The sequence below is a fragment of a genome, unplaced genomic scaffold, assembly GCF_019419815.1.
Source record: "Pyrus x bretschneideri cultivar Hongxiangsu unplaced genomic scaffold, Pyrus_bretschneideri_v1 Contig26, whole genome shotgun sequence".
NCBI lineage: Eukaryota > Viridiplantae > Streptophyta > Magnoliopsida > Rosales > Rosaceae > Pyrus > Pyrus x bretschneideri.
In genome coordinates, this window is record NW_025999568.1 from 2,852,037 (window position 1) to 2,873,791 (window position 21,755).

At 38.9% G+C, this 21,755-nt stretch overlaps 4 protein-coding genes across 5 annotated transcripts; 2 read left to right on the plus strand and 2 right to left on the minus strand.

The window, feature by feature from the left end:
* The first annotated feature begins 6,408 nt into the window (after positions 1-6,408).
* On the plus strand, positions 6,409-11,640 carry LOC103944874 (kinesin-like protein KIN-13B). Of its 2 annotated transcripts, none has more exons than XM_009355352.3 (12): positions 6,409-6,776; positions 7,027-7,233; positions 7,675-7,866; positions 8,095-8,196; positions 8,727-8,804; positions 8,941-9,022; positions 9,129-9,288; positions 9,374-9,676; positions 10,035-10,253; positions 10,348-10,702; positions 10,900-10,965; positions 11,128-11,640. In XM_009355352.3, exons 1-12 carry the CDS (start codon positions 6,606-6,608, stop codon positions 11,305-11,307), a joined length of 2,115 nt encoding a protein of 704 aa, XP_009353627.2. In that variant the 5' UTR covers positions 6,409-6,605; the 3' UTR covers positions 11,308-11,640. The 2 variants fall into 2 exon arrangements, with proteins under 2 accessions (XP_009353627.2, XP_009353628.2); XM_009355353.3 differs by having other exon boundaries at positions 6,411-6,776; positions 7,030-7,233.
* Positions 11,641-12,267: 627 nt separating this feature from the next.
* Positions 12,268-13,604, plus strand: LOC125478704 (putative Peroxidase 48). Its single transcript, XM_048587137.1, has 3 exons — positions 12,268-12,339; positions 12,507-12,668; positions 12,764-13,604. Exons 1-3 carry the CDS (start codon positions 12,268-12,270, stop codon positions 12,953-12,955), a joined length of 426 nt encoding a protein of 141 aa, XP_048443094.1. The 3' UTR covers positions 12,956-13,604.
* A 74-nt stretch (positions 13,605-13,678) lies between these two features.
* Positions 13,679-14,571, minus strand: LOC125478712. Its single transcript, XM_048587163.1, has one exon. The coding sequence runs from the start codon at positions 14,414-14,416 to the stop codon at positions 13,796-13,798; it is 621 nt and encodes a 206-aa protein (XP_048443120.1). The 5' UTR covers positions 14,417-14,571; the 3' UTR covers positions 13,679-13,795.
* Positions 14,572-16,009: 1,438 nt separating this feature from the next.
* LOC103944873 (ATP-dependent DNA helicase DDX11) lies at positions 16,010-21,678 on the minus strand. The gene is made up of 9 exons (XM_009355351.3): positions 21,486-21,678; positions 20,334-20,978; positions 20,173-20,261; positions 18,595-18,948; positions 18,009-18,308; positions 17,687-17,917; positions 17,374-17,595; positions 16,536-17,106; positions 16,010-16,427 (listed from the first exon to the last, which is right to left on the minus strand). Exons 1-9 carry the CDS (start codon positions 21,634-21,636, stop codon positions 16,213-16,215), a joined length of 2,778 nt encoding a protein of 925 aa, XP_009353626.3. The 5' UTR covers positions 21,637-21,678; the 3' UTR covers positions 16,010-16,212.
* Between the last annotated feature and the right edge of the window lie 77 nt (positions 21,679-21,755).

Genomic DNA, 21,755 nt, shown 5'->3' on the forward strand with positions numbered 1-21,755 from the left:
GAAGTCTATATATTAAAACAATTAAATTTAGTGCATTTAACCAATTTGAATACACAAAATTCAAAGGAAATGTATCATAAAAAAAAATGAAAATATCACCACATCAAATTATGGTCTGATTTTCTATTTATCTCCATAACAAAATATCTAACGACTGATTGTAATTTTGTTCTAAGGGAGGAAGATTTGGAGAGAGAATATATGAAGAGAGGAAAAGGAGAAGAGAAGAAGACGTAAAGAGAAAAGAGAAAGTCATGAAAATTATGGGTGGAAGCTTCTCATAATGAATGATGTTAGGATGTTCAATAAGAAAGATGACACACCCTGATCCGGAATGTTCACTAGAACTCCAAATCGAGCTATGTTGGCCGACACCTGGAAGGTGACGAAGCCATAAAGTGTAGTGATGTGGAAAATGTGAATAAATTTAAACCTAAAAGTGCCTAAATATAAGAGTGTGATGGTGAGCGGGAATGAACTCATTTCACACGTGACGTCAAAGCATAATAATAGTACAATAAATAGGGTGAGGGTTATACCATTGAAGATAACCACTTATACCGAGATTTGCCATGGGTCCTCGTTGAAGCATAAACTCGGCTACTAAAACCTGGAGGGGCGAAAAGCAGAAGGGTGAGTGAGCACAAAAATAAAGGTTTTCAAAATCCATTTATTTTCGGAACATACTAACCCCTCACTATAAAACATGTATAGTTTCCAGAAAATCATACTACGTATAAGTATGAAATCAAATGCATGCTAATAGTAAATCCAAAAGTATGCCACAACACAGTATCTCATCAGCAATAAAAATATAATTATTTGTTCGATCATCTGTACTAGTACGCAAGTCGGAGTCACCTAATGTGACATGTACGACTGCACTTATGGCTCATCTATCTATGCTAGGACACAAGTCGGAGTCACCTAATGTGACTTGCATGACAGGCTAGATGTAATAATATACACTTTAGTGCTACAATCACATGAAGCTAGTGCTATGCGCGATCACCTATAAGTCGAAGTCGCCTAATGCGACTTGTACGACAGGCTAGCACCTACTTGGATCCAAGGCGAGCGTGTGGTGCAGGAGGTGAACATACACGTGAAGGACTAGCCCTAGCTCGGGGCGGGAGCACTAACACCGGGTGCAGCAATGATGAGCGAACTATATGAATATAAGCATGCCATAATGATGCAATAATCCCAATCAACATAACAAGCTTACTTGAACTTACCTGCGCGTCCCGTAGCATTTCATAACAGTACAATATTTATGAGTAGGTAAAATGCATATGAATATGCCATGACGATATAAATCTCAACTACATAACAGCATTTTAAAATTAAGTAAAATCATGGCATAATATGCATAAATCAATTTAAAAGCATTTGTGGAAACTATGAGTTGTATATATATACAAAAACAAAGTGCCCACTCATAGACACACAGTCGGAACGAAGCCTCTAAGGCTTGCTTGACCCTGTACATCTTCGGCATACATTTCCCCTATATGTGAAATTACTAATTAACTTAGTTTAATAACACATAAACGGAAACTTAAATAAAACCCCCATAGTTTGCTTAAACATAGGGTTTAAACATACGAAATCGATCTACTCGACGTCACGGCCCTACACAAATTGATAGAAAGCCAATCGGAGGTTAGATGAGCCGCCTAGGTCACGGTCCTACGTGCCACCACGGGCGGGCAGAGACTGACAGAGGCACTAACGACCGTTAGGAATATTCTGTTAAAGTGATGAAATATTCTGTTAAATGGTAAGGCATTACCTGACGCCGTTAGGATATTTTGTCAAAGTTAATGAAATATTTCATTGTCTTCTCTGGTGATCCTTTCCAGTCGCTGCCATCTGAACTTGCCGAAAATTTGGAAATCTTTGCCGGTTTTTGGGTAAAATTCAAAGCTTCATAACTTGTTCATTTCTCAACCATTTTCAAAAATTTTAAATGGAAATGAAGCTTATGAAGCATAGAACACGATTGTACCTTTTGGAAGTCTAAAAAGTGGACACAAGTGGCTCGAAAATGGTTTGAAAGGTTCGGATTAAACTCCGACTTCTCGAAACCTTGTGTTTCGAGGTTGTTTCTTCTTCAAACCTTCACTAAAAACCTCAGGGAGTTGAGTGGAGGCCTTTAGACTTCCTAAAAATTTGTAACTCGCTCGTAGCTTGTTGGGGAAAAACAGAGTTGAGTCAGATCTTCCGAGTTCGATGTCCAAAACTCAGCCAAAACGTGATATAAGGGTATGGTTGTGCTTGTGGGTTCAAGGGGAGTACGATCGTGTGGTTTTCAGGTCACTTTTGTGAGGTTTTGGTGAGAGAGTGAGAGAGAGAGTTTGAGTGCTCTGATTGGGGAACAGATTTTTGGGAAAAGTCTGATTGGTTGAGTGAGAGTAATGGTGATGACTTTTGATTAGTGGTGAGGAAGGTTTCATGGAAAGTGATTGGTGGATGTGTGAGGTGAAGAGAAGACCAAATCCACCAATTAGGGAAAGAGAAGGATTTTCAAATTTTGTACAATTTTAAATGTACAAAATTTGTATCCTTAACAATGTTTCCGACACTGATAATTTGTACGTACATGTACAAAATTACCCGTGGTTAACGTACTTTAACGGAGTGTAACTTTTTTGTTACAGATCCAATTTGGGTCTAACTCGCGCTATTGCATTCTTAACAACGAGTACTAATTAAGTACGGAACCAGGGAGAAGAAACAATAGTCGAAAAACTACGTCCACGTCAGATTCCACTTTTGTCCAAAGAAGGGTATAATCGTCAAATTACACCAACGGAAAAGAAATTACAGTGAAAAATAGGGGCGGGTCGTCACAAAAGAGACACATGCAAAGGTCATGTGCCCTTGCATGACGGCATGGGTTTGAACTTTGTTGGTGGATAATCTAACATCTAACTTATTAACACTATCACTCCACTATAAAAAAAAATATATAAAATAAATAAATAAATAAATTTGAGCTTTAAAGTGACAAATTCGCAAACTGAATTGGTCTAAACTAAAACAATTTTTTTTCTCAACTCGAGTTTGCCCATTTCAAATGCATACATTGATTTTAATTTTTTTTAGAAATCCAAAGTATTCAATTAGGATTTTAAGTGATTCTCTGAAAGTTTAGGTGTATACAATTATGATTTTAAAGGAGTTTATAACATTCTAGTTGTATTCAATTAGAAATTGTTTTGAAATGATTTTAAAAAGTTGAGGAATTTGAGGGAATTGGAGAGATTTCATAGTGTATTTTTTTTAAACAAACGATATTATCGACACAAAGTAGGTGGGGGGTAGGCTAAGTCTCACATGGGCTAGCAATAATGTGGTTCAAATTCCATTTGATGAGAATCGAACCTAAGACCTCTCACTTACAAGTGAATAGAAATATCACTAGACCGTAGTATTAAGTGGCCAACATAAATAGGGTGACGTGTAGTACGTGTGGCCTTTGGGCTTCATACGTTGGACAATCTGCTTTGTTACCATAAAGAAAGTTAAGGTTATACCATAAAACCAACTGGCGAAAAATTTAGACCATCTCCAACTGAAGGGTTTAGAAGGCCAGAAGGTTGAAAAACGCCCGAAAACCGTCTCCAACCGAGGGTTAGGCCAAAGGGCTCGTGGGCCCCACTGGACAAAAAAGGGCCCAAGGGCCAACCGGCTGACCCAAATAAGTCAGCCAGCCAGCTCCTGGCTGGGCCAGAAATTTGAGTATTCTTGTCGGATATAACCGACAACAATATAATATATTCCTATCGGTTATATAGCCAACAGGAATGCTACGTCAAAATTTTAAATACATTGGCTAGTTGACGTTAGCCGTTTTTTTTATTTTTTTATTTTTTATTTTTTACAGTTTTATTTATTTATTTGTACAAATTTTTTTTCATATAACTTTTATTTTTAAATTCTATTTTTTTCTATAACTTCTATTTTACAAAATTTGTTTCATATTTTTTTCCTATAACTTCCTAAACCATTATACAACATTAAATTAAATTAAGTAACATGAAACAACACTAAACAATATGAAACAACATTTAACAATACTAACCAAAAACTTTCTCAACATCTTTTTGGTATGCCTCTTGGTGTAAGGTAAAACACTTTTCGGCATCATTTTTAGGGTTTGGAATTGCTTGGACAAGTGTCGCTTACTTTGGGTAGATGTCATCTGCCAAGTAATACCTATATTGTATTGACGGTTGTTGATGTAGTAGTCAAGGTGAGGTAATTTAACTTCCGTCAAGTTATTGAAAAGGGGTGAATGTCCAAGAACTGTAATGTCATTTTGGGATCTAGTGACTCCAAAGAAAGCATGCTAGATCCATGTGTCATACGAAGCAACCGCCTCTAACACAATAGTTGGCTTTCTCGACCTTCTGCTAAAGCCTCATTGCCATCTGGTGGGATAGTTCTTCCAATTCCAATGTATACAGTCTAATGACCCTATCATGCCTGGAAACCCACGGTCTTCATCTTTGCGAATGAGCCGATCCAAATCTTCTTAGTTTGGCTCGCAGAGGTACTCCTTTTTGTAAAGCTGAACAATTGTTTTACAGAATTCAACAAAAGTATCAAGGCATGTAGACTCCGTCATACCATGGGTTTCATCCATCAAATCAGCTGGGGAGCCATAAGCCATCATTCGTAGTGCAACAATAACCTTTTGATGAGGTGAGAAACCAGGGTGGCCTGTTTTGTCCAGCTTCTGTTGAAAATATGGATTAACCTGATGGACATCATAAAGTACATGCTCGAAGACATAACGCCTCATCTAGAAGCGATGTCTGAAATCATCTTTTGTGTACACCGAGTTGGGGTTGAAGTAGTTGTTCATCAAATTGGCATGCGTCATTGCTCTGTTTCATGGTTTGTAAGAGCAACCAGCAACAGAGCCACCTTATTGAGATTGTTCCTCAGTTGGCTGACACATCATAGTCGTAGCCATAGCTACCACATATTGTGTGTTGCGCCATGCTTCATCTTCTTCATCAAACTCCTCATCTTCTCGTCTCATCTGCCCCCATTTTTCTTCTAATTCGGAATTGGATGAGGACCCCCAGTTGGAATTCGAAGAGGATCCAAAGTAGGAATTCATTGTAAACTTGAATTGAAAGAAATTGAATTGAAAGAGATTGAAATGAAATAGATTGAATTCAAAGGTGTGTGAATTATAACCCATAACCATCCTATTTACAGCAAAAAAAAATTCAAATCCAACGGCTAGCTGACGTCAACTAGCCATTAGATTTGAATTTTTTTGGGCCAAAATTTGTTAAAAAATATTTAAAAATTCTCATTTTTTTCCTATAAATTTAAGTTGTTGTAGTTTTTAAATTTAAGTTGTAGTTTTTAAACATAAGTTGTAGTTTTTTAAATTTAAGTTGTTGTAGTTTTTAAATTTAAATAATAAATTATGTTTGACCCTATGACCCTCGGTTAGAGACGATTTTTTGTGACAGGGCTAAAACAAGCCATATGACCTTTCAGCCCTTGGTTGGATATGGAGGCAAATATGACCCTATACTGTTCATTAAAATATTAATATCTTGGAGGGCCATAGGGCTAAAATGAGCCATTTGGATAGCCTTCAGTTGGAGATGGCCTTACTATTATTAAAGGAGAGGGAGGATTCGAAACTATTATAGTAATTAAGGGGAGAGGGAAGTTTCAAACTAGGACGCATAAGTAGAAAACCAACACCCTATCCACTTCTCAAATCTAACATCTCCCAAAAAATTTCATATATTTATAAATTCATTAAATCTCTCCAAATCACAATTAAATACTACTTTAATATCCATTTAATTCTAGTGACTAGCACTTTTCTCCACCACATTCATTGACTTTCATTCTTGGTGTTAATCTTATTCATGTTTCAATAAAATACCTAGTAAACTAAAATTTTGTTGATAATTGTGGGCCGGGCTTGAACCAATTATATAAAACAAGATCTGTGAAGAGTCCAAACCCAAAACCCGAAAACAAAAAGCTGGGAAGGGACGGAATTGGGCCGAACAGCCCAATAAGGGCCCATAATCCAACGCCACACAAGCATTCACCGCCGGTGTGATATCCGTATTATTCAAACTCCGCCGTTGGATGACCACCAACCAAAACCCCCCAGTTTCTCGCCACGTGGCGCCGCGAGTCACAGAATTTGAACGAGGATAGTAAAGCGCGCAACAAAACAAGTAAGCCCCACCACGTGAGGACGGGCCCGAGGCATTCAAATGCAGAAAGCGGGTCCCACCTGAGCCAAATTCCTCGTCACGTGCTAAAATATCCAGTCGCACGTGCCGCACTGTTTCTTCAAAAATTCAAAGCATTTCTCGTCCTCCTATATCTTTGGGTTCACTGAGAGCCTCCATTAAAGTGCAGCTTATACAGCACACCAGATATTTTTCAAAATTCTTTTTTAAAATTAAAAAAATTGGAAAATATTCGCAGAGAAGCTTCGAGATTTTTGTGTGTGGTTGAAGATAGAGAGAGAGGGTTGCTGTTCTGATCTGGGTTTTTGATCGGTGGGTCCGATTGAGATTTAGATCCGGTTCGGAGGGAGAGAGATGAACGGAGTTGGGAGGCAAGGGCAGAGATCTGGTGCGGCGGGGGTGCACCACCAGCGGCAATACTCTGATAACTTCTTGGAGACTTCGTCCAATGGGAGGTGGCTTCAGTCAGCTGGTCTTCAACACCTTCAGTCTTCTTCCACCTCTTCATCTGGTCCTCCTCCTCAGGTCTGTTTTTGCTTCCCAATCAAACCCGTCAGAATTTAATCAAAATGTTGTACCAAATCTGAAATTTGGGTGCATTGTAATTAGCATTTGTTGTTTTTCCCCTTGAATTTTTTGGATTTTTCGGGTACGTTTTGATCGGACCCAGATGGGATTTTGATTAAAAAGTTCAAGCTTTGATCTTTCTAGATCTGATGGAACAGTTTTGCATCTAAGCTGTTTGATTGTTTGGCTTTTGTGGTTGATTCCAAAGCAGGACTATGGTTTCTATGGTGGAGGTGGAGGAGGACCGGCTTCTAGAGTGTACCGGAACGCACAGAGAGGGTACAATGAGTTTTATGCGGAGGCTCCATCTACACCTCCCTACAATTCCCGGAGGAAGAGCGACGAGGAGTCGCCCAATGAATTCAGTCCTGGACTCTTGGATCTGCATTCCTTTGATACTGAGCTCATACCTGATGTGGGTTTCTTTCCATTTCTGAATTTCAATAAGAATTGCACTTGTCGGCTCTGGGTTTTATGATCCCGTATTTGGAAATGTGTCTGTGCCCCTGCATTGTTGCTTTTGCATCTTAATATTGTAATTATTTTCTTGAAAATGTCCTATTACAAACTTGCGATTAACTGTTTCATTCACGTCACCTATTGTATCGGAAATGTTAAACTTGGATTTACAGTAATGTGACCGTGAGTTAGTGGAAGAAGAAAATTTTCTTTGTTTATACTATCCTCCTTTCTTTTGATGAATTGGAATTTGTTGCATTTCCAACTACTAATGATTTGCTGAGGTTTACTTCATTTTGTTCTGTTGACATTCGTTTTTCTTCATTTTAGTTTCATTGTTAGTAAAAATGACTTTTGATGTATAGTCCTGCTAAGTTCTTCTGTATCTCACGTACAGATGCCAACCTCTGGGTTGCATGATGGAGCTTCTCTATATTATCCTTCAAGGGGAAGAAGCTTTGATGATTCTGAACCCTACATTTCTAATAACAAACAAACAGAAAGGGCTCGGGTACCAGAAAACAACCTCCTAAAAAGTTTTGCCGCAGACAAAGAGAAAGCTAGTTCTGTAGCAAAGATCAAAGTTGTGGTATGTTCTGTCATAACATCATAATTAGTGCTCGTGATTTCCACTTTTGACCTTAAATGTTGCTATGCCCATAAGGCCACCAGGCATTTGCCAATCCAGATTTGCAGTTCTCATATATGTGAAGTAGCCTTATTTGGTTAGGAAGGAATTGCTTGAACTTCATGTAGTGTCAGGCCTGCTACATTTTTTTCGTCTTTTTCTAAATTTGGTTCCTGATGGTATGTGCAGGTGCGCAAGAGACCACTTAATAAAAAGGAGTTGGCAAAGAATGAGGAAGATATCATAGATACACTTTCAAACTCCGTGACAGTTCATGAGACTAAGCTCAAGGTAAATGCCACTAGTTGTGAATGTTGGCATCGGTAGAGATTTCCAGAGAAATGTCTGTTTTCTGGAAATGCCACTAGATGTAAATTGTTATTGTTTCTTCTAAAAAAAAATAAAAAGAAAAATAAAAAGAAAATAAAAGTAGAGATTTCCAGAGAAATATCTGTTTTCTGGCCAAAAACAAAAATAATGAAGACCTGTCGCTTTTCTGGCCACGGGTAATTGTCTAAGCAAAATGATCAAACTAAAGCAAGAAAATGTGAATGATGCTCTATGCCTTTTAGATACATGAAGCTTCTAACAGATATTAGAAAAATATTGTAAGTAGCCATACTTGCTGTTATTGATGGTTGTGGTGTGGACATTTTGACATCCATATTTCATTTGTATGTTTTGTTATGCATACCAATGACCTGTAATCTTTTAGGACATTTCATATTTTCCCTTTCTACTTCCTGAACCTGATACTTCGCTCATCATTCTTCCTGTACCAGTGCTTTTATGTCTTTGATTTCATTCCTGATGTTCTGCAGGTTGACCTAACAGAATACATGGAAAAACATGAATTTGTGTTTGATGCAGTGTTGAATGAGGAAGTCTCCAATGATGAAGTATGTGTATATTTCTGTTAAATTACTAATAGAAAACCAAAGTTACAAAATTTGAATGAACAAGATAATATAAATACTGTGGCTCTTGATATGTTTTAGGCTACTTAGCATACCAATTTTTGTCCTGTGCTTTTAGGTATATCATGAGACTGTGGAGCCCATAGTTCCAATAATTTTCCAACGCACGAAGGCAACTTGTTTTGCATATGGACAAACTGGTTAGTTGCCCTCTCAATTTTATGTTTGTGTTAGACTTGTCAAACAACCTTTTTATACTTTAACATGTAAGATTATAATTTTAACATGTAATAATTTTCCATAAAGGGAGTGGAAAAACATATACCATGAAGCCATTGCCTCTTAAAGCATCACGAGACATCTTGAGGTTGATGCACCATACATACCGTAGCCAGGGATTTCAGTTGTTTGTGAGCTTCTTCGAAATATATGGGGGAAAACTTTTTGATCTCCTCAATGATCGAAAGTAAGCCATTCTAGCCATCCTCTAGTTATTTCTTTTTAGAGTTTATGATTTCTTGAACTTGAAACTTACAATTCAAATTTTACAGAAAGCTTTGCATGAGAGAGGATGGTAAACAACAGGTTTGTATTGTGGGTTTGCAAGAATACAGAGTGTCAGATGTGGAGACCATTAAGGAGCTCATTGAGAGAGGAAGTGCCACAAGAAGTACAGGTACAACTGGTGCAAATGAAGAATCCTCTCGTTCACATGCAATACTTCAGCTTGCTATTAAGAGGTCAGTTGATGGCAATGAAAAGAAACCTCCCCGTCTGGTCGGCAAGCTGTCCTTTATAGATCTTGCTGGAAGTGAACGTGGTGCAGATACTACAGATAATGATAAACAGACAAGGTATAATTCATTAGGTCTTCAATTTATTTTATCCCAGAGGAAAGCCAAGACATCGCTTTTATGCACGTCACATTGTAGTATACAGCACTAGAAATCACCATTGAATATGTCAGAAATGATATCTGTAATCTCCTTTTCTTTTATTTTTTTTATGATTTTGGGATAGTAGATATTTGTATTTTTGGCACGTCACATCAGTGCATGAAAAGTACCATAACTCAACTCACGTATAAGATTTTCATCTTTAATTTTATTATTATTATTATGAATACGTCACACTTGAGATTTAGATGTTCTTTTCTCGATAATTAGTGGACTTCTAGCTAACATTGCTGTTTTAAAAAAAAATACAATGCAGAATGGAAGGTGCTGAGATTAATAAGAGCTTACTTGCATTGAAGGAATGCATTAGAGCCCTTGACAATGACCAGGGTCATATTCCTTTCCGAGGAAGTAAATTAACTGAAGTTCTTAGGGACTCATTTGTTGGTGACTCCCGTACTGTGATGATATCATGCATATCACCAAGCTCAGGATCCTGTGAACATACTCTCAATACTTTAAGATATGCTGACAGGTGAGATGCATTTTCGTACCAGTAAACATTCTGGTGTAGATGTTGCTCGTTTGTGCACCGTCTAATGTTTCTTGCTATTAAAATCACATTCTAGGGTCAAAAGCCTTTCAAAGGGGAACAACCCCAAGAAGGATATGTTACCTTCAACGCTAAACTTCAAGGAATCAACAAATATACCCCTATCTTCAGCTTTGCCCACTGCTTCGGCCTATGAAGTTGACACAAATGATACATGGACTGAACAAATTGAAAAGGAGGAATTTGATGCATCGGAAGAGTCTTATTATGAGGCCAAAACATCATGGAAGAGAAATGGGAAGCTAGAGCAGTACAATGTATCAGCTACGGAGGACAAAGTACGTAAGCCCAATGGTCAGACAAAATCAGAACTGCCAAAGTTTCATTCAAGGAACTCAAACTCAGATGACGATTTGAATGCCCTGTTACAGGTAACAACAAGAGACTTGACGACAAAGAATATTTTAGAAATGGTGTGGCAAATAAATTTGTGGCAATAATTTGATAACATGGTGTAACAGTCACCACCAGGAATATTTGTGAGATGAGCTTCCTATAATTTCTACAGATAGGATTAACCACTATATAAACTAGAGTTAACGGGCAAAGGGTATGTTCCATTTTCCAGGAGGAGGAAGATCTTGTAAGTGCTCACCGGAAACAAGTTGAGGACACTATGACTATTGTTAAAGAGGTATGTGTGCGATTGTATAAAATTCATGGTTCATATTTTAGCATGCAAGAGCCTGCAATTGGACGATGTTTCTAGAGTTTTAAAATGCCATCTTTTGTAGATATGTTTTGGAAGACCTTATTATGCATGTATGATGTTTTGACTTGTGTAATGCATTTGCAGGAGATGAATCTGTTGGTAGACGCAGATCAACCCGGGAATCAGCTGGACAACTACGTTTCTCGTTTGAACGCCATTCTATCTCAGAAGGCTGCAGGCATCCTGCAACTACAAAATCGGTTAGCTCATTTCCAGAAGCGGTTAAAGGAACACAATGTCATAGTGTCCTCTTCGGGCTACTGATTTTGTGCAGAACTGCAGACTATAGTTAGAACAAGTGCCGCTGTTCAAGAAAGTATGATCGCAAAATGGTGTTCAATATAGCGTTAATGGATTGGGTAATTCTTCATGTAATCTTTGATAAACTGTACCAGGCCTCAGGGGACTTGGAGTTTTCCTTGGATTTACTGTCCAATTTTCTTTTAAAACATACCATTTTTACGGCAATTTGGGATTCCCATTCCCATGCCACATGGGCATGCTTCTGTAAAGTTCTGGATTTTGTTGTAATTTCATTACATTTTTTACTTGTTGGAGTTCTTCAGCAGATTGTTATACATACAAGATTTCTGCGCATCTTTTAGTTTTGTAATTCATGGGATGGCGGAAATCCGACTTTGCTTCTAATGACCTCATCGGCTTTGCCTTTTCTTACACAAGTGATAATGAGGGAGGGGGATTTGAACTCGGGACCTCGGGTGTAAGGGAGAATGCTGATGAGGCTTAAGTTAACAACCATAGAAGGGATTATGCCGTTCTTAACTAACAATCTGACAAACTCTGAAAATCTTGAGGATATTCTCGTCGTTTCACCTTATTTTTACCCGCCAATTTGTTCCGTTTTAAAACCCTGCAGGCCATTGCATCCTGCAACTAACAACCTCCCCCGTTTACAAGCTGCAACTCTTTGATATGGATTTTCTGGGAAAATTCAGGTTTCGATTTCTGATACTCTGGTTCTGCGTTTTCGTCTCTCTCAAGATTGCAAATGCTGAAACCGAGAGTAGAAGTTTAAGCTTCTTTAGATGGCCTCCCTTGGTAAATTCATCTTCTGGTATCTCAGACCAGTTGCCATCTCAGCCTGTTTGCTCGTCAGCGAAGAACCAGACGAAGCTGATGATCAATAGCCGAGACACTTCTCGTCCACACCAATACGATTTCTACTGCAAATTGATTCGAAAAGCCGAGAAAATTGTACGATAAATGGTTGACAAACTGTTCCAAGCCAGGCCTGATGTGGCCCCTGCTCTCCTGCGCCATGACTGCTTCATCCAGGTGAGTCTTCTTGCTCTTTCTCTTGAATCTTCATATGGGTATTCGGCTTCTTGCTAAATCTGATTTGGGTTTTCCTAATTATCCAACATTGATTAGTGTTCACGGAGATCCCTGTGAATCTTTGTTCTCTCTCCTTTGATTTTTGTGTCTGATTGAATCTTGTGAAGGGATGTGATGCCTCTGTTTTATTGGATTCTACTGAAGAATGCTTGCTGAGAAAGATTCTCGATGTAATCGACACGATCAAGTCAGAGCTTGAAAAAGCATGTCCTGGGGTTGTTTGTTGTGCTGATGTTCTTGTTCTGGCAGCAAGAGATTGTGTTGCATTGGTGACTCTCTCTCTCTCTCAAACATGCACGCGCGTTCATGAACACATACACACAGACATGGATTAAATGTGGTTTACTGAGTTCATGAATTTCAGGCTGGTGGCCCGCATACTGGAAGGAGAGACAGCACTCTTTCTTTCCGTGACCTTGCAACATATGCGCTTCCTTCTCCGGAAGATGATCTGCCGCAGACGCTTGCATCCCTTGCATCAAGGGGATTTGATGAAAGAGAAACTGTCAGCCTCTTCAGTATTCATCCTTCTTTCGCTTTTCTGTACCAGTTATGACTATTTCGTTGATCAGTTTTACTGTTTTATGTATCTGCCTTAGTTGTATTTGCTCATTTCTTCGCTGTTATCTAGTTCAGTTGTAGGAATTGGCATTTTTCTTGTCATACCGTGGTTGTTTCTCTTCTTCCATTTCAAAACTAATAGCTGCCGCTTAAGATATCAAGACTTTGTTTCCTCTATTTGGTTTGAGGTGCTCACAGCATTGGAATGATCCACTGCCAATTCTTCGAAAACCGTCTCTACAATTTTAGTGGTACTCATAAGCCTGACCCATCGTTGGATGTTGAATTCCTTCACCTCATGAGATCAAGATGCAACAACAGTCACTCGGTACCTGCTTCAGCACAAAAACCTCCTTTTTACGGATTTGTGTCATCAACGAGAGCACCATCCCAACTCGACATAAACTCGCAGCAACCCTTATCCAAGGAGGCAGGAATGGCAATGATGAAGCTCTCGGACCTCCAAGTCTTGACAACACCAATGGGTCAGATCCGGCTCAATTGTTCAAAAGCGGTATGATAAGACATGTTCCAATTGTAATATACTTGATTTGTTTTTCTTGTTTGCTCGTTGTTTGTGCTTCCAGACTAAGAAATTGTTTTAAATTGTGGCAAAAGTTCGTTTAATTCATGGATCTGATTAACTAAGCCGCATTCATTGATGAGAGATTATCAAACAACCAGTATTGGATTCAAAGAAGTGTTTGAAGGCTGAAAATAGTGAAAACGAAAACTGAATACACACAATAATCACACACAAACAGGAAATGAAAACAAAATGTGGGAAAGAACAACAGATCTATCTGCACAACGAAAAACTCACTAACACATTCGTCTACAACCTCATCGAGCCAAGTCTCTGCGAGCTCAGTCTCCGCTTTGAATTGTTGATGCTGATAGGCGCTGGTGGAATGGAGAAGTCTGCGTACATATCCAAGAAGAACTTGTCCACAATGTCAAGGTAGGCCGGACTTTTGAGGCGGGAGTAGTAGTGAAGCGCCTCTTCTACATCCAGCACTTGTTCCACATCACCTGAATCCACCATTTCAAACTCCTTCATCCTTCTTGCTAAAGTATAGCTTTCTGCATTTGCGTTCTGCGAAGATGCCCGAGCTTCTCCTTTTTGTAGATGAGAACTCCCAGTCTGCTTCATCTGCATTAATCCCCCTTCTTGTTTGATCTTCTTAGGACTACATTGGTCTTCTTCCTTTGTTGGTTCTTCCGGCGCGCTATCTATCTTCGTCACATTACCGAGAGTGGACTCCCACTCATCATAAAAATCGGCGTAGAAGTGATCTGTTGGGTGCTGATATTTCAGGTCTCTCCCACAATAGAAGGGATTGAAGGAAATGGTTTTGGGTAGTTTCTTGTACCCTCCACAGAAGAAGGACTTGAGGTTCCCAAGAGTTTTTCGAAACAGTTTTTTGCTTTTGGCAATGGTGTTTCCTAGCACCATTTCTGGCTCTGCAAGTACAGAAATACTTGTTTATCTCTTTGCCTCACTCCCTCATGTCTACAAAGACAGACAAAACTCCAATCTCTTTTGCCTTCATCTCTCTCTCTCTCTCTCTCTCTCTCTCTCTCTCTCTCTCTCTCTCTCTCTCTCCCCTAAAATTAGTGATTAACTGAATATGTAAGATCACAGATGAGAAGGGTCTTGCTTATTTAGAGATTGAAAAAGTTGAAGTTTGGCAATTTAGTTGGTGATGGATAAATAAATAGGTTAATTAATGAAGACATTTTTTGTTTTCAAAAAAAGGATCATCTGGAACTGGTAGCTTTGCCACAATCAGTCCACCATTTCGGGAGTTTGAAAACCTTACAAAGGTATTTCAGCCTCTTCCAAGCCATCATCATGTGATGCATCAGCACCAGAAATCGAACTCAAAACGTGTTGTGTGAAATACGAGTCTGAAATTCGTCTTTAACCACCGAGTCACTCCATGGTGATTAGAAGACTGATTCAAGTTACAAAAAAAGTGGGAATACCAGAATGGAGACTTTGGGGTCCAAAATTATCATGATTTTTGACTCCTTGTTGTATAAAGTGCAGTGGCATTCATTAAGATGCAAAGGCTAAAGTGTAAAGCCTAAAGTTAGAGTTGTTATTTAGTAAGGTTAAAGCAAATTTTAAATAGTCTTAGTCTGTTACCCAAATTTAGATTTCTTCTTCTTTTTTTAACCCATGTGTGATGTGGCCCCATAGACCAAGTGGTCCTTGTCGATCATCACATAGGTGTGTCCCACTCATAACATATATGGCATTGGTGCCAAACACTACCATTACTCCTATACATTAATCAAATCTGTTTATTTGGTGAAATTCTTCGTTTTATGTTCAGCTGTTAAATTCAATAATGTGTTGTATATATAAAGGTAATCAAGACTTCGATCAATGGCACGTGCACGCAGACTAGGCCTTGCCGTTCTTGCTTTGTGGATTCCACAAACACGAATGATTAAGATCAATGTACGTGCACATGCGCAACTGATCCTAGCATTTCTTCTAGATTAAGATTCAAGAGTCAATTACTTGTCATTAGCAAGTTAATCCAGGATTAGGTATACCTTGAAAGCCTAATAATTTGGAGTAACCTTGTTCCAAAGATATAAGCATGAGGTGATGTATGGTCCCCGTTTGCAAGTTGGTTTCATGTTTTGGTGATATGAAGATAAGATGGCATTTGGAATTATGCAGACTCAAGTCACTTTCTCACAGTTGCAGTGCTTTAAAGCCAAAACCTCCCCCTTTTGCAGTTTGGAAATGATAAAGGGTGTTGGCCTTTTTTTAACAAGCTAAACGCATAAGTATGTGCCACTTAACACTACGGTCTTGTTGTATCCCTCTTCATTTGTAAGTGAGAGGTCTTAAATTCGATTCTCGTCAAAGAAAAAAAAAAGGCATAAGTTTGTGACTTCAACATGACGAGTTAGGTCCCCTCATTAATGCGCACACCTTCCTAGCTTCATCTAAAGGCATGCAATTATATATTTTTAGGATTTTATTCGGGTTCATAATTTCTTTTTGATACAAAAGCGAGATTTGGGGTTGGAGAATCGAACTTGGGATTTCAGGTTCAAAGATAAATGCTCGTAACTAACTGAGGTATAATTTGACATAATTCTTCACTCCCTATATTTGCTCTATGATGGCTCTACAATAATTGGTGCATCATACAATTAAGTGAAAACTATAATTTTGTAAGATTTACTGAGTAAACCCTTGTTTTTTCACTTCTCAGTACCAGAAACTTACTGCTGAAGCCATTTCTTCTTGTTATGTTTGAAGAACTGATGTAACATCCTATGAACTTCACCGTAATCAGCTGAAGCAACGAAGCGATCCTTTATCCACTTTGGAAGCTTGTTAGTTGGATGGGAAGAATTCCGTTTTGAGGAATCAGTTGCATATCGCATATCAACTAGTAAAATTGCTGCGTAGTCATTTATGTGTCGGATTGCTCTACCTGTTACAGGCAAAGAAAAACTTCAATATGTATACATCGCTAACAAATGACTGGTCAGATTTCTATGTTTTTGAAGTATGGAAGAACTGAACTTGTAATAAGACATACCGATGGACTGATTTACAGCCTTCATGCAAAGATTCTCATAATAATCTTTTCCTCGGCGTCTGCAACTTCTGAGGATGTCAAACCCTGCACATACTTCTCCACCGTGAAGTTCATTACTAAGTGAAAGATTTGGCAGCTGTGTGGAATTTGAGTTTCCCAACCCTTCTATGTACTTCACCCTCTCCATCAACTCAATATCGAAAGGGCTAGCATAGGGCAGTCCAACCATGACTATACACCGGCCCATCCCATCGCTTAAGTTGATGCCTTCTGATATCTTACCACCGACGACAGCAAGAAGTATTGCGCCACTCTGAGAAGGATTTTCTTCCCCCCCTCCAGAAGACAATGTTTCAATTGTTTCCTTGTATTCCTTGAGAACAGATTCTACATGTGTGCTCTTCCTAGGTTCTCGAAATAGACGCTTCTTCTTCTTAATCCTTTCAAGGATACCTGAAGCTTCCCAGGCATTGTAAACTTCTCCTTCATAGTCAAATGAAGAGAAGAAGACAACGATTCCCTCAGGAACTGCGGTCACCAAATTGCAAACCAAACGCCCTAGCTCCTGTATCTGTAAACTCAAGCCCATGAACATAAATAGTCAGCCAATACCCAGTACGAATCCCAGAAAAAAAGTAATAAGCAGAAAAAGGTGCTACTGTACTTGACAGCAGAAGTGATTTTTCCCCTGTGAATGAACTGCGTTTTAAAAAATTTAAAACAAAATCGGAGAAAAAATAGACACAGTAGCTAAAATCAATAAATTACAGATGCACTAAAAAGAGAGAACTTTCAACTTTCTATAATTATTTAAAAGAAAAGATTGAAATCTACTTGCCGTGATTGATGACCTCCTGGAGCTGTAGCTAAAGTCAAAAGTGTGACCAGAAGGACCACGGGAAACTGCAACTGGCAGAATGCTCTCTGGGGGAACAATATGGCTGCATGAAAAGAATTGCAACTGGTTCAGTGGTAACCAAGGGAAGAGTCTCTCCCTTGTTTCTTCTATAGGTTGGAGAGTTCCCCCAGCCAGTACAACAGCATGTGCTTGATCCACAATCTGTGAAGTTCAGAGTTAATGTTTCATAACTTGGACATGAATACTATATTATGAAAACAAGTTACTCCAGAATTAAGAATTTTTTGCAAACCTCTGAAAAAATATTATCCCCAGTAAGCATAACATATTTTATATATCCTCCTTCCTCTCCAGGGCATGTTGGACTAGTCTTTGAGATTATAATCCTCCCATCTCCATCTTTATTTGTCAGTGATAGCAAAAAATTTGCTAATGCTTGGAAACTGGACAAAGCGCTTCTCTCTTTACTGCCATTAAGCGCCAAACTCTTTTGAATAGCTACTTTATCGCCATAACCACTGACCTGGCAAAAAAAGTACATTGTAACCTCTTGAACATGGAAAGAGGGGAAGAATAGCTCCAATTAACACTATATAATGGGAAGAAGGATTCACCTTGTGCATGATGTTGCTTTCCTTTATATACTGAAGCAATTTGACCAAGTTGATGTTGTCTATATTGAGGGAAAATAAAAAGTCATTAATGGCCATAGAGGAAGTAGGCGTTCCATTTGCTCCAGAAGCCTTTTCAGTATCATGACAAGAAATTCCGCAGCCCGTATCCTCTCTTAGAAACACTTGGAGGAAAGCCCGAGTGAGCACCATGAGAGTTTGAATATATCTACGATTACCAGGTCCCAATACATTGCAAAATCTTGCAAAGTACTTCTCAATGTGCCAGTGCACATCCTCCAGCTGTTAAAAACGTCAGGAGAACTGCTAAGAGATAGTACAATTTTCATTGAAAATATATAATGTCAACACCGAAAGCTTACATTGTGATGGAAAATTTAGGTTCTAACTTCTAAGTGAAGACTACAAAACTATTGACCTTGCCTAGTATTCTATCATTGGATTAGATAATATGATCAATTTAGACAAGCAGTTGATGAGCACCCAAACCACTTGCACAAATGAAATAGAAAGATTATCAACTAGCTTCCAGTCAAACTTGATGAATAAAATTTCAGAATTTAAATACCTGCGACAAAGTGATTCTTGAGTCATACATGCTGATCAAGGAGTCAGCTAGATTGTGAGCCTCATCTATAATAACAATATTATTCTTTAACTTGAGACCAAGAGACTCGCGAGATGCTTTAGAAAGAAGAGACTGATACGGTAGAACCACTAGATCAGCAACTGGAACCATGCTTCGGGAGCCATAATATGGACAAGTCCTCATGCTTTTTCCAAGATCAACAAGATCTTCAATATCCAAGGCACCATGTTGAGACATCATGCTCCTGAATTCTTTTTGTACTTTATGTTTTCTAAGCATCGGGCATCCACAAGAAGCCTTGTTCCTGCGAATCCGGACTCTGGCACCTAAGTTCTGCAGATCAATACTATCATCAGCCAAGAGAAAACACTAAGAAGAATGAGAAGAGAATTCTGTAGATCATATTGTGCTTGATGGTTAGTGACCTTTGAATCAGGAAGAAATGATCTGCCTTCATGTCATATAAAACAGAACAGTAGACCGGGTAGATCCACCGACCCTTATTGCTTAACTCCTTCCAATTAATTCTGAACCAAGAGCTATATTCTTAAGCAATTGGTTCAACAAAATGGTGCACAATTAGATCATGTGTCTGTTCTGGCATTGGCATAAAGCAGCGCAGGGTGAAAAAGGTCCTCAGGATTATATCATGCATTTCTTATCAATGATATATGACTACACATTTCTTATGAAAATAATACATGACCATGCACTTCTTTTTTTTTCTATTTTTTTTTACACTAGTGTATCCGAGTCTTTGACCCGACCAATCACTAGGCCCCTGCCTGACCCAACAACATTTGGAGAGCAAGAAACTCTAGCATTTGCTAGGTGGGTGCCGTGGGAGAGAGTCAAACCCCAGACCATTTGGGAGCAAACCAAGGACCTGACCTCTAGACCAACAACTTAATGGTATGCACTTCTTATCAATGCTATTTATGAACACCATTTGATACTTGGCCTAACAGGCCAGCTTATCCTTGGGACAAAGTTCAGGTTTAGTATTGAGTATCCAAGGAGCCCAGATGCCGGATTAAAGAGCTAGAACAAGGGCGTGGTATCTAATCATAGTATGCATCCAAGAGTCCAAGACCACTTGATGACGAACCTACATGAGTTAAAGTGTGGTATATTTTCCTCATGAATACCTATGCAAACTATATTAAGAAAGCACAGAATCCAAGGTGAAACAAAAACTGAAGGGCCTGTACCAGACAAACAGTTACGGTTTTTACCAAAAGATATTGTTGGGAGGAGGATTCAAACTCAGGACCTCAAGTAGTCAGGTCGTGTAGGGATAAATGCTCTTAATCACTAGACCTATAAGCTCCCACATACCAGAAAAACAAATCTGATAAAGGAAATCAGATAGGCAAACCATAACAAATTGATTAAAATGCATTAAACACCAATGTATCCGACATGAAAATTAAACGCTATCATTTGTCCAGGGAAATCCAATTCTCTAAGTTGGAAAAATGTCTGAGGCCAGTAAAACAAATTCAATCAAGTGCATGAGTTATCGCTGATAGGATCTTAAATGGACGTATTTGTTACCTTGATTTTGGAAACATCCTTATTCTTGTTCTTTTGAAGTTCCAAACAGCGTTCATTGATGCGAGTTGAGCTTCCAAGTTTCAATACCTCTGAAACCATTCCCCAGAAGAATGTAACAATACACAAACTATAATCTACTAATTCAGTGATGAGTTTCATACCTTCATTGATGCAGCAATTCTTCCTTGAGCCCAAAGACACCACCTTCATCTTATTAGCAAAGATCGTCTTCCTTAACTCCTTTATGAACTGTGAAAGCTGTGAATGTGTCCGGCTACAAAAATAAACCTGCAGCTTCTCATCCTCAAATTCATCGTCACCAGACCCATTTTCTTCATCTTCCTCGCTTGACGAACTAAGAGAAACCCCAGAGAGCTTCCTCTTTGACTTCCCACCACCCAGATCCCCTTCCTCTTCGCTTTCATAATCTCCAACCAAAAACTCCTCATCACTTAACTCCACAGCATCATTGCTCATAAGCAAATTCTTTTCCTCTTTCTTTGCGGAAGGCTCCTCCTCAATACTCTGCGAGAACAAATCCCTACAATTTCCACGGCTCCCCCTCTTATCGGCCCTTCGAAACCCAACCCCAAATTTCTCCTTCTTATTAGTCTTCTTCTCCTCACTCTGCTTGTCTTTGTTAATAACAACATTTCTCATCCAGTCAGGTTCATCATCCGAGTCAGCTCGACCATCTTTAGCACTATTAAGATCAGATTCAACACTATTTTCAGACTTCTGTTGTTCCCTCCTATCAACCACCCATTGCAAAGCACTACAAATGATACTTAGAGTTTTCCCAGTCCCTATTGAAACATAAAGATTTCAAATCAAGCCCAATAAAAATTGTAAAATGTTGGGATATTTTAACAAAACAGTACAAAATGAGGACAAAATTTCAATTGAAGTTTATGAATATACTTGTGCATACATTGATACACACGCATATATAGATATGTATGTATGTATAAGTACATGTGAATAACACTAAAATCAACCAGATGCTAGTTCTTTCTAACCCCTAAAACAAAACCACTTTAAAATTGCATTTGGGGGAATAACTGAGAAAATATATTATTGTTAATTGATATAGTAAGAATCTTGATTCATCCCTTCCCATAACAAAACCCAAAACGAAAATTCACAAAAACACCCAGAAAAAAAAAAATTTGATTAAGTTACGGATGCCTAAAATGCAAGCATATAACAAATGGGGTTTTCAATCGAACTCGAATGGTTCAATTTTCGAAACGGAGAAGCATAAAAATCAGAGAAATGAACGCAGAAGTATCCGCAGAAGAGTGATCACTTGCCGGTGGGGCTTTCGAGCATGGAAAGGCCTCCCTTGTTGAGAGAGTGATAGAGGGCCTTCATGAAATCGATCTGTATGTCGTAGGGTTTGTACGGAAATGCTGGGAATTTTGGGGACTCCGCCTCCTTTTCTGTTTCCTCTTCCATTTTCATCCTCCCTGGTTTGCTTCTTCGACTTGGAGTTTGTGATTTAGCTTTGGCACCGCTCTCTGCCCTCTACCCTCTCTGTTTCCCGCGCTTTCGCTTCACTCCCGCGGGCTCCAACCGTGGGC